Here is a 12628-nt window from a genome sequence, read left to right as displayed (position 1 = left end):
CTCTCGTTTGCTGCACCAGCAAAGGCCCACTTACGGCAGGTTCGCAATGCCACGCTGCAAGGGATCAAAAAGACGATAAATCTTTACACTGACAGCACTTTACAGGATCAAAAATGCAAAAGGCAACAGAAAAGGCATTGAAACCCAGGCAGGTAAACAAGATGCACTGCAAGACCTTCCTGGAAGAGCTCACTCATCCCTGCTGAGAGGTCTGCCTTCGGAGCACAATGATTTAACACAGACGGAGGGTGCTCACATGTTATCGCTTTCAGCAGTTCAGGAGACCAGGAAGGACAGCATCTCACCCCTGGAAGCCAGGCTGATTGGGTACCGCTGGTTTTCCAGCCAGAGTAAACACAGGACTGCTGTTGCTCCAGGCTGGCCAGTAAAAATATCCCATGGTGAAAGGTATGATAAGAGTCTGGCCAGGACAGAGAATGTCCTGCCTTTAAAACAAACACGTCTGTATTTCTTTCCAGAAAAGAAAAAGTGATACCATTAAGATCAGACACAGAGATTTCTGGAAGACAAATGACACCACAGAATACCGCTGTGGAGCAACTTCATTCACTCTAGGTTATTTTCACGTTGTTTTTAATCAAACAGCCTCAGCAGAAGCCCTCCGGACCACATCCAGATCTACCCCAGTCAAATGCTACACAGCTACATTTGGGGGAACAATTTCTCAAGAAGGCATCATCATCTCAAATACCAGGAGAGCCTCTTTTATAGGTGACAGATGAGGAAAAATTGATTCACTGACTAACCATTATGCGTCTTTTCCCAAAGCTGCCTTCTCAGAAGCAGCCTCCAGCCTCCCATCCCATCACTAAAATCCAGCACAAATGTTGACTGACGGGCACAGAAGTCAACCACCCAGAGTACTTTTAACAGCGAAAGACAAAATGAGAATCCAGGCAATTAGGTTTCCACCAGAAATTTGTCAAAAAAAGTATTTACTAAGAAAAACTATTTACAGTAATCAATAATAAAAGAAGATGAAGGGAAGCATGAGTTTCTTGCCAGAATCTTCCCATATGCTCAACCAGCACGTTCTCTGTGGCAAGGACCGTGGCTTTTGGAAAATACTATAAATAATGAAAAGCACCAAGAAACAGGGAAAAAAAAAAAGATTAATTTTCTTCAAGCTAGGGCTAATACAGCAATTTCATTGGTCTTTTTGAGTATTCAGGAGCAATATCTGTTTAAAAGTGGGATGGTAACAAAGATTAAAATGAAGCCTGAAAGCTAGGAAAGCTTCCTGAAGATGCTTGCAAAGCAACTTGTGTTGCAAAATGAACGCTGTCCCTGGTTTACTGTATCTATACACTTCATTCCTCTGCAGGCGATGAAAACGTGCCATCATTTGCAGAATCTACATCAATGGGTTTGGGGTTTGTTTTCAGGAGTGGGCGAGGCTTATGGAGCAGTGCCCCAAGAAAATAAACCACTCCTCTTCTCAGCGTGCTGGCATCTTTCATGGCCACCACGTGCCCTCTCCAAAAAACCTGCTGCAGATACGAACTGGTATTGATCACATTGTATTTTCTACTGCTTTACCAGGAGGCGAGGGAAAAAGTGGAAATCCTGAGCCAGCCAGCACGTCCTGCTTGGGTGTGGGCTTTCAAAGCCCCTTCTCCTTCCGTCCAGCCCTTTAAGCAACCAGAGAGTCCCATCTGGGTGGATTTGCTGATGAAGCAGGACAAGGGTGCCTTTGCAAGCTTTACAAACAACAGGCCTCGGAAACAGCAGAGCATTGTCCCAGCAGAACGGGATGTCAGGGGTTGCTATTGCCCTGAGCGCAAAACGTAGATCACTTGGGAATGAAAATAATTTGAGGTTACAAATGCAGAGGAATGCTCCCAGTTCAGCCGGGCTTTGCTGTTTCAGAAAGCAATAGAACAATTAGCACTTTATAAACTGACAGTAAGCAGCATGAAGAATGATTTATCCACTCTATTTCACATTCTTCCCTGTTGCTTGTAATTAGCTCACTCCAAAATAACGAGTTTGGGTTGGTTTCTTCCTTTAACTTCAGGTAGCAGAGCCATAATTTGCGTATCCTTGGCCATCCCTCATTTGATGTAATGCAGCCCATCCCCCCTGCTCTGCCAAGATACAGAAGGTAAGGATGTGGCCATGGGTATTCACGACTTCAGATACTTATTTAAATTTGACAGGCATACTGGAGCTGAGCAAAACAGGTAAGGAGCTTCTCTGAGCTGACACTAAACCCATGTTTTTAGTAAAGACATTCTAAAAGTTCAAAATAAAGATCAGAAATCCAGTAAGTTTCAAAAGCTCTTCCTTCCTATTATTATTATTATTATTATTATTGATGATTATAATAATAATTTTTAATCTGGTTTTACAGTTTGGTTCCTTGCTTCTAGGTTCCAAATAGAGGCACATCCCAAAACATCACCATAAAGGTAAAATATCCTGCGGAACAGCTCAACAGCCAATTCATTTAGAATTTAGAAGAATTAAAATAAAATCAAATTGCTTAGAAATACAAGTGAAAACCATGACACAGATAACTTGTGCTTTGTTCACTGGCAGAAAAATCCTGGAATTTTTTAAATTTTTGTTTTGTAACTCAATTTATCACTTCCAAAAGGTGCAAATGTTGTCATACTTTACATGATTTCCCAAAGTGCAACTACTGGAGGGTCACTAACATCTGATTTTTAACCACGGACTATAATTGTCCAATTTTTCTGACTAACAGCCACCTCTTAACTGATGAGACCATCCTTTTCCCCAGAAAAGGGGAAAGGCTTCTTGTACCAAGGACCTGTTAATCCGGAGGGGGGAAGCAAGCTGCAACCCACAGCTGTGGTCACAGCATCCTGCATTTGCCCCCTGTCTTTCTCTCCCCTCCTGAGCAGCCCTGGGGTGGCACGCAAAGACAGCACACCACACCGAGCACGCTGGTGACACGAGCCACTTTGTCCTCCTTTGCTGCCTTTTTTTGTCTGCAAAAAGGTTTTGCAGGGCAGTAAAATAAAATCCGATCCTCAGCCATCCCCAGGCTGACCTTTTAAGACGCAAAGCACCAACCTGGAGTCCCTTGCCCAAGGAGGTAACACCAGTGCAACTCCAGATGTATTTTCTTCCCCTCCAAAACAAGCTAGTCATTTCCCTTTTAAAAAAATATTTGGGGGTCTCAGAAACATGTGCTTTATTTTCAAAGCTGCAACCAATTATAATTGCAGGAATTGTTAAACATTTCCAAATGTGAACATGCTTTTTACCTCTCAGGTTCTGGACAGGAAAATGCCCGGTGTTTATTTTATTAATTTGTACAAAAGAAGCTATGACAAAAAAATTTCAGGGACAATTTCAGGACTGTTTATTTCCTAGAAAACCCTGTAACATGTGCAAACATGAACCTCAGCAGCGGCGCAGGATCATGCGCATCTCTGAGAATTAGCCATGCTTTAATCCTTTGGGGGGTCAAAGGATGAGAGGGAAGCAGTATTTTAAGTAACATGTTTAGACTGCAGTTAGAAAAGTGTAACTGGACGGATAAATATTTTGGACTCACGGTAGTATTGTGTCTGCAGCGTGACTATTTTAGAAATGTAAAGCAAAAAATCAAAACAACCTGAAAACTGGTTCTATACTAAGCAGCATCCTCTTCACCTTACTTAAAATGTAGAGTTTAAACCATTAGCACTAAAACAGCCATAGAGCTTCACGTGAGCAGCAACTAAAGTTGGACTGCTTGGGTCCCTGGGCATTGCTCTGTTTCCTGCACAGCAGTGGGGAGGCTCCGTGGTGCTAAACCCCAGTGCAGCAGCGAAAAGCTCAGCCCAGGGAAGCTCGCGCCCTGCTGCATCTCCGCAGGCACAGCGGTCCCCCAGCCGCTTGCATCACCGTGCTTATGACAAGTAGAAATTCATGTTGTCCCCAGACAAGCAGAAATTCACGCTGTCCCCAGACACCAGCCCATTTTTAACACGCTCACACAGGGACAGAGCACCCTGTATTTATAGCACACGGTGTTAACTCTGGGTGATGCCTTTGCAAATGCTGTGGGGAGAAGGACAACCAGCCCGGGAGAAATGGCACGCCTCGCTGTAACAGAGATGAAGGCTGGCTGGTAACAGGAGGCTCTAGCAGAGATGCAGACCTATGGCCAGAACTGTCTCAGACTCCAGGAGTGGTTTATGCCTCGTGTCAGAGGTGTCTGTGCCACCTCGCTGCTTGACAATGCCCAGGCTCTGCTGAAATCCCACCGGCTGGGCTCAGGGGCTGGCTGTAGCCACACGGAGCCTGCACTTCTACAAGTAGCTCCCGTTTAGCAGCAAGAGAGCAGCAGCCAGGCTCATGATCTCTACTCTGTGGTTCCGGGCACTTCTTTTTGATTCTTCTTACCAAGGAAATTGCTTCATTGCCTAATTGAGAACTTGTGCTACCACTGGAAAAGGGGGCAGGGGACTCCTAACCATCACACACACACCCCACTGTCCCAGTCAAGTTCCAGAAAGCCTCCGACTGTAATACACACACCTCTAGTTCCAGGTAACAATACATATTAAAGAAAGAGGAAGGAAGGAATAGCGCCTGAAGTCAACTGCATCAAGGAGGTTTGGCCAATCTAATCAGATTTGCCAATCTGCAAATCAGCTACAATCAGTTTGTATCTGACAGAAAATCTTCTTTCTTTAAAGGTACTATCTAAATGTGTAAGGGCCTTTTAAGCACTTCTAAATTGGCACTTGTAACAACAATTAAGGTTCCTTAAAACAGATGCACCATGAAAAGTGCACAAGAGCAGGCTGGTTCAGTGGCAGCGAGACCTCACACTGTCCCTGGACTGATTAACTTGCACGGTCACCTTTCCACCTTCTGCTCCAGTTACTCTGGGGTTGAGGGGCTTCAGGCTTTGCAGAACATGCTCCTCTCCCAGCCCTTCTCGGTGGGAAAAGACCGGCTCCTGCTGAGGACTATTCCAACAGCAGCTCCCCTCACCTCCATCCACCTCCTGTTTGTGAGAGAGCACGGAACCACATATCTCTGAAGGAAGAGACATACATTGATGGATGATTAAAAAAAAAAGTAGTCTTATTATTATTTAATTTGCTATTATAAATCCATATAAGCTAAAAATCGTTTGAGTAATTGTTACCGCCCTGTACCTCACAGACTTTGCAGTTAGAGGGAAGAAAGGGACGGCCGTTTCTCCCCACAGCAGCACGAGGCACACTTTCCCTTACCATATATGCAGCATGCAGAACCATTCCAGCTTTTAGCATTTGTTTGCTATAGACTATCATGTTACCAAATCAGAACATCTGTGAATTACCAAACATAGGAAACTCAATAACCTTCAAGAGAGAATTTGTATATTGCACAAAGGTTAATTAAATAAAGCTTAGCAGCCCCAAAATAAAGCCCAGCCAAAGATATAACTGATCCAGCTAGTCAGAGAACTATTTTGCTTTCTGATGTGGCAGCCCATTGCCATGCTCCCCCAGGCTGAGCTGCACTCCACAGGCCATGACCCCAGGGTTTCTTTGTTTGACCCAACTTTAATCGCCTTCCTTCTCAGATTCCAGCAAATCCCTCTGCTGATGGCAGCCAGGAATAAAGGCTATTGTACAGTACAGAGCTATGTTTCACAGCAAGTTGTGATAAGCATTTCCTTTCCAAACATCCAAGTTCCCCAAACATTACAAACAGTGGCCAAAAAAAGTAGAGAGCAGATTATTGAACTTTTGCAGATAAAACAATGGTGAGGATAAAAAAAATATATTGGGGCATCCCTTGCTCTTTATCCTCTCCACTTCTGACTCAAAATTAAAGGAAGAATTTGAAAAGGCTCCTTACCGTACTGACAGCGAGGTCCTTGGAAACCAGAGGAGCAATGACAGAGCTGGGAAGATCCCTCCACGCAATTTCCACCATTGAAACAAACCCCATAACTGCAGACAGCTGGAAGGAGGAGGGAGAGAATAATTCCCGAGGTCACAGTCAGAAGGGTACATGCACTAATAAGTAACTGTTCACTGATTAAGTACCCATAGCCCCGTAGCAAACTTGAATAGTTATAAAAATACTGTGGAAAAGTTTTTGAAAGGTGACTTTTTTTTGGTTGACAATATATTAAACTACAGTGTCTCCCAAAAAGTAGGATAGGAAGTAAAATACCTTAGGGCAATGTCTAAGGGCTTTTCTTAAGGTGCAGCTAAATGAAAATACACAAGAAAACATCAGTAGAGCTGCAGGGTTGTTGCTTTTCCAGCCCACAAGTGGGTAAAATAGTCAGAAAATAACTTGTGCAGAATCGTATCAGACCTTGTGGCAACAAAGATGAGTTAGTTATTTTGAAATCGGAGGCATCTTTCAGGAAGAAAGCATTAGAAGCTGCTTTCCACCTCTCCTCTGAGCTTCCCTGGAGAGCTGGCTACCCAAATGTGGCGTCACCTTCTGAATGGGCGAGAGGATGAAATAGAGCTAAACTGTAAGTAAGCCTGAGCAGCCACATTTCTCTGTTCTCACCAAGTGAAGTGTAAAATGTACACAGAGACAAAGAATGCTCAATTAGGCTTCTGAAATCCACCTTTTCAAATCATCTAAATAAAACCACAAACAAGGATATGTTTTTCCAGTGAAATGTGTATTTCTCATAACCCGTGAAATGCTGCCAGTATTTTATACTTCCCACTAGAAAATGCACATCTCAGAAGGAGAAATGTTGTTAACAAGTGATGCTGTCACGTGTGCCATGCTTTGTCAAAGTGTAAGGATGCAGAACAAGTGCTTATCTTCCTTTTTAAGTCCATTTAAAGATTCAGACAATGAAATGTTCTCTCTATTCACTGATCTGGACATAGCTATGTTGCCAGCCAATTTCTCTTTTCTTTCTTTTTCCTGTACCTCCTCTTTTTCTTTCCCTTTTCACTTTCATTGAACAAACTGTAACAAAATCCAAGAACAATGGGACTGGGTAGGAACACATTTCACAAAAGCAGTGGCAAACCAGATGATAACAGAGAGCAAAAAGAGCTTAACCTGTCAACACGGTACAAGAGCTATCACAGTAGTAGCTGGTCCAGCAGTTCCCACTGGCCTACCCTGAGATCCCTGCTCAGCCCAGGCTGGATTGTGGACAGCCCTGGGCCAACAGCAGCAACGGGGACCGATATGCATCCCGGGAAGGAATGCACTGCAACTGCCAAGTGTGTCACGGTCGCCTGTGTGAGGGGCCCTCACGTCCTATTGATCCAGCCGATGGATCCAGAGAACGTCTTTATTTCAAGTAGCTGAAATTACAAAAGACAGACCTGGCAATCCAAAACCTGTTGGCTCAGAAATGCAGATTTACTAGAAAGAGCACAGAGCAGAGGCGAGCAAGCGCTGACAGAGCCAAGTGCAGCTTACACTGCGATTTACTGTGGATCGTGTGCCGGCTGAAACACGCTGCTGCCCTGCGCGGTCGCCGGCTGAAGCAGCTTGCCAACAGAATAAGTGAACCATCAACCTGCAAATGTATATTGCATCCTTAGGAAAGCTCCTCTGCTGAAGTGAAGCGGATCTTTGTCTTTGGCTTTAGTGGAAACAATAGGAGCGAAAACGAGAGCAATGTTTTCTCCTGCTAGGAGAGCCAGGGGTTGTTCCAATCTCAAGGCACTCATGGGTGTAGCGGAGCTGATGGTTTGTGTAAGGTGATCACAAGCCATTAGTGACCCCACTCCAGACCCACAGTCACAATTTACCCCAGCTAAGAGCAGTTGGCTTTGCTGATGCAGCACATGTACACACAGCGATTCTTCATGCTCAAGAAAAGCACCTTCCAGAACGATATCAGAACTGGCCTCTCCTAGAAACTTCAGCAGTCACACTTGCTTTTAAAAAACCAGATTGTGTGGGTCAGGCTAAAGACCATTTTCAAGGATTTCACTTTGTAAAGAAAAAGCCTGAGACGTTTCAGACCGACTGCAGAGTCCTGCATGCTGCTGGCCACTCTCATGACATGTCTGCAGCTCCTGACGGTAAATTCACATCGTGTGGGAAAACAACACAGCAACATCTCCTGCGTTAACATTACCTGGGCTCATGAGTGCAGACAGGCTGGAATGAATGAATAAATAAATAAACACACACTCCTGGAAATGCCATTTTTTTCTTCTCTTGAGCTGCAAGGCTGCCAGTTCTGCATGTCCTGACTACCTTAAGGACAAAGGTGGAGAATTAAGTACATCTCCGGCAGGTACAGCCTGGGGAACCACTGTCAGCTGCTCAAGCACGTTGAGTGAGGACCCCAAGAGACACTGGTGGCACCGGCCAGTGCAGAGAGCAGCATGTGGTTCTGGGCATGTGCTGGTGGAGAAGTCCCCAACCAGAAGGCTCTGGACCATGCTCGAGGCCAGCACTGAAATGGCACCTTTGCAGTTACCAATTGAACATACAAAACCTGTGATTAAATTGCAAACCGACGTATGATATGGGACCACGTGGAAACAATTATAACCGTGCTTACGGGACTGAGGCTTCCACACGCATGCTGTCTGTAACTTCCCGCTCCGATTCGCAAGTTGGGAGCCCCCCAGCTTCTCTTTCTATTCCAGCTAAAGCTGTAACTAATTAGTAACAGAAAAAGCAGGTCTGTGATTACACATTTCATTTTGTGTTATTATAACTGGGGAAGAAAGGCACCTCGTGCAGGCTTCAAAAATGGCTGCAAAATACTTGGCACAAAATACTCCTACCCCAAAACACCAATTGTGCACTCGGAATTAAAAGGAAACACAGATGGAAACAGTGCAGGGAAGCGTTTGCCTTTCTGGGTCACGCTGGCAGGACATTTTGTGTGCACCAGAAGATAAATCTGCAACATTACCAATCCATTCTGAAAGGTAACTCAAAACTTTAAGACATACACACCAAATCAGAGATAGGAAAAAGCATGTACGGCCTGCATGAAAGAAACCCAAATCTTGCAGGTGCCAGCTTGCACACCTGAAAAAATCCTTCCCTCCCCCCTATAGGTCTGCTTGCAGCTGCACAAATGGGAATCATGTTTTGGTGGTACTAGCGTCCCCTATAACCAAAGAGGATAACCTGGGCAGTAAAGCAGGTCCTTTTCCTCTCCCCACCCTCACCTCCAGCCTCCTCTCCGCTGAGTAATGAAGGCAATGTAGTCAGTGCAGCGCAGATTCATGTCCTCAAACCTCCTAAATGCTGAATGGTTTCACCAGCACGCACAAAACTGCCCTGACAATCTCTGCCTCCTGACGATATTTTGGAGAAAGACAAGGCAGCACTTTGTTTCGGGACTCAGTGCAAGTCAAATCACTGGCTCAGACCCTGGAGGTGGCCCACCCCTGTGCCCTACATTGTCAGGTATCTACATAACTCTTACCACAATGCAGTCAGTTACAATCCGCTGGACATGGAATTCTAATAACCATGTTACCAAGTTTCCCACTATTCCCCTCCTACCCTTGAATCCTCTGTATATCAAATATACGCCCTGGTTTTTCCTACAGAAACACAACTGACTTCCTAATTTCTCCTCTATGCTAAAATTCGATACTGTTTTGCGCGACACTTTCTGCCTAATCTGCGGTGATTAAGAAGTTTTTGTGAAGGTTTAGGTGAACATGACATTCCACAAGTTTGCACATTTGCTGTCACAACACACACTCTGGCTAGACAAACTACATACCTACCTTCAGGATGTTTGCTCTATCACCTCTTCCACAACAGAGCTGTCAGAGCACCCCAGGGTTAGGCATGGCTGGGGGATGCAGGAGCTGCCTTGCAGCTCACCAGCTGAGCGATAGCTTCAGCTCCTTCGAGTCTCACTCTCACTGACATCCCAACTCCCCAAACTTTGCACCTTGGATGTACCAGGTCTGAAATATCTGAGCCTCAGTGTCGGCTCTTTTAAAGACCTGATGATTTTTCAAGTCTCCCTTCCAAAAAAAAAAAAAATAAATTACTCAGTAATACAAAGGTAGCATTGAAGTCCAAATACTCATCTACCCAAACTAATGAAATGGTGACGAAATGTTGTTTCGGAAAGCCAGTTATCTTCTCATCTAATGTTTTAATCACTTTGCATAGCCATGTATCCTCGGGGACCATGGTGATCCTTTACCAGTCCTGTGCTGGCCTGCTGGTGCAGAACACTGGAAGTAGGGAAACTCTTCCACAAGCACCCTGCCCAGCTGAGCCATGCCGTGCGATGCCTGTGACTGCAAACACTTCCCCGTGTGCGTCCTCCCCCAGGGTGAGGCAGAAGCAGCTCTGGGCAGTGAGCAACTTCCCATCTCCAGGTGTGCACCAAGATTCTCCTAGGGCTGCAGCCTTAAGTTTTCGCCAGTCCTAGTCTTGCAAGAAGTGCCGTCTTCTGTTTTGTCCCTTTCCTTCAGGCCTCAGCACCACTAGATCGATTTGACTGCATGGCTGCACGGTAAGGCAGTTTGGTTTTTTCCTGAATCCTTCGCCTTAATCACCCAAAACCCAGACTTTGGGCAGGGTCCCAGCAAAGCTCAGCCTGGCTCCACGATGCCCTGTTTGCCAGCCTTCGAAGGCAGTTCAGTGAGACCCAAAGCACAACAATGGAAAATATTAGAAGCAATTGCAGCAACACAAATCAGGGATTAGAAGATACGGGTGTTATTCTTGGCTGTGCCCCAGATTTTCTGAATGAGCTGGACAATTCCCTGCTCTGTGATTCAAGCCGGCACATACAGAGTGGAAATGATAATAAGCTACTTCCCAGCCCAGTGGGGCTGAGGGGCCTGTGGGTCTTTTCCAAGCCTTCTGCAAACTAGCTCCTAATTCAGAGCGACATAATTTAATGCAATGAAATTTGGGAAATGGGCAGCAATGCTTTGCTAGGAAACAGGAAAGAAAGGATAAATTACAGAAAGCATTGCTGCCTTCTGCTTGAAAGGTCAGACAACGTCCTTTGTGAGGATTTAGCAAGGCAGAATTCTTGGGAAGTCAGAGACAAGAGACTGGTTTAAAAGGAGGAGTGATGGAGGAGAGCAATCCTCCTGTGAGACGTATGGGCTCACTGCAGTACAACACGGCCATTCCCTGCGCGGCCAAAGACGGTCTCCCAGGGGAGCGTACGTTAGAAGTTTAACCAATACTAGGCTTGATCCCAGGCGAAAGGTTCAGAAGTTCAGTCAAAGCCTTTCAGCTGACAAAACAATGAGCCTCCAGGAGCCAAGAGGTGATGTACAAAGGAAAGCCAGCCTAACAGGGAAATTAAATTGTTAGCCGAACACATTTCCTGCAGAGCCTTCCAACCTGTATCACAAATAATGGAGCTGCTCCCGCCGAGGCCGGCTCAGCCGGCTCCTGCGTGCCTGTGCATGCTCGCCTGCGTGGCCGAGCTCCCGGGGTTATGTGCGAGCTGGGCTCGGCGGTGCCGGCGGAGCGAGCGCGGCAGCCGAGCACGGCTACTGCAGCGGGCCCTGCTGAGCGCTCTTCCCCTTCCTGGCCAATGATATGCTAAAGCTAAGCAGAGCTGGCAGGAAGAAATGTGGTTCAGTGCGGGGTAACTCGCTCTGGAGCCTTTTATAGAAGTTTCTCTTTTAATGAGGCAATTAAAATTCAGTGGTTTTCTACTTAGCCCTTAGGATGTTCGAAGGGGCTTTCATCGTGTCTCACACTCCGATACTTCCTTGCCCCTCCTTCACACTAAGCGAGCATTAATTCTCTAACTAGAGCCAGGCTCTACCTCTACCTGAGCTAAAAACCAGAACAAAGCACGATCCTAATGAGGGCTGGATAAAAACTCCAGTTAAAGATAACTCGGGATGGCGACGGAAGCTTCAGACCAGCACCTCACGCTGAGCTCCTCCCCTATCTCCGCAGAGGCAGGTGAACAGCACACTGCGCCTGGTGCAGGCTGCCAGGCAGCAGCAGCTCTCCGGACACGCAGCTGCACAATGGCCAGAGCTGGCTCAAGCTTCTCGGCCAAGCTGTGCTCACCTAGGCTGTTCCATTTCCTTCAGCTAGCTCACTGAAAACCGACTCGGGTGTTTCCATCCCACTTGGCAGCGGAGCCGGGCTCTCTCCCCAGCTGCAGTCCCAGTTACGACTTGGCCTCGCTGCCCGTCCAGCCTGAGCAAAGAGCCGTGTTTTCTGCAGGAGTGTGCAGCCCCGGCAGAGCTGGCACGGGCATCTCCTGCACAGCTCACAGGCAAACGCTGCAATCGTGACAAGGTCACCGGTACTAAATCTTCTAGCAATGGCCTTCTCTTTAGCCTCCTCCATATTTATTGCTCTCCTCGGTGCCTTTCTGCCTCATTGTGTCACTTCTGAACGTGGCAGGGGCTGGCCCAAGAGCACAGACGTGGTGTCTGCGGCTGAGCTCCAACTCCTCATGCACATCAAGAGCTAAAGACTTGGAGGGACCCAGCTTTTCAACATCTTGAGCTGAAAGTAGAGATCATGGGGATTACCAGACATGCAGGCCCCTCATCCTAATCAGCAAGGGCTTTAACTGTGTTATTGAACCCATGTGGAATTTAAGTAGCATCTCAGAGGCCACTTGAAACTGAGAAGCTTAGTCTGAAAGTCCATCTATCAGTAATCGGGCAGGGAAAGAACCTGAAGCCATGCTAAAAATGCAAAGGGTGTCTTGACTTCTGAC

General features: G+C 46.2%; 1 protein-coding gene across 2 annotated transcripts in view; it reads right to left on the bottom strand.

The window, feature by feature from the left end:
• Nucleotides 1–12628, bottom strand: part of MEGF6 (multiple EGF like domains 6) — a 107225-nt gene that overhangs the window by 81625 nt on the left and 12972 nt on the right. For both annotated transcript variants that reach the window (XM_056332289.1, XM_056332290.1), the window contains one exon: nucleotides 5839–5943. In XM_056332289.1, coding sequence (XP_056188264.1) covers nucleotides 5839–5943 — 105 coding nt within the window. The remainder of the gene's footprint in view (nucleotides 1–5838; nucleotides 5944–12628) is intronic.

Source organism: Falco biarmicus, chromosome 3 (assembly GCF_023638135.1).
Source record: "Falco biarmicus isolate bFalBia1 chromosome 3, bFalBia1.pri, whole genome shotgun sequence".
Classification (NCBI taxonomy): domain Eukaryota; kingdom Metazoa; phylum Chordata; class Aves; order Falconiformes; family Falconidae; genus Falco; species Falco biarmicus.
The sequence above is the reverse complement of the archived record's forward strand: the minus strand, read 5'-3'. Positions and strand labels throughout refer to the sequence as shown.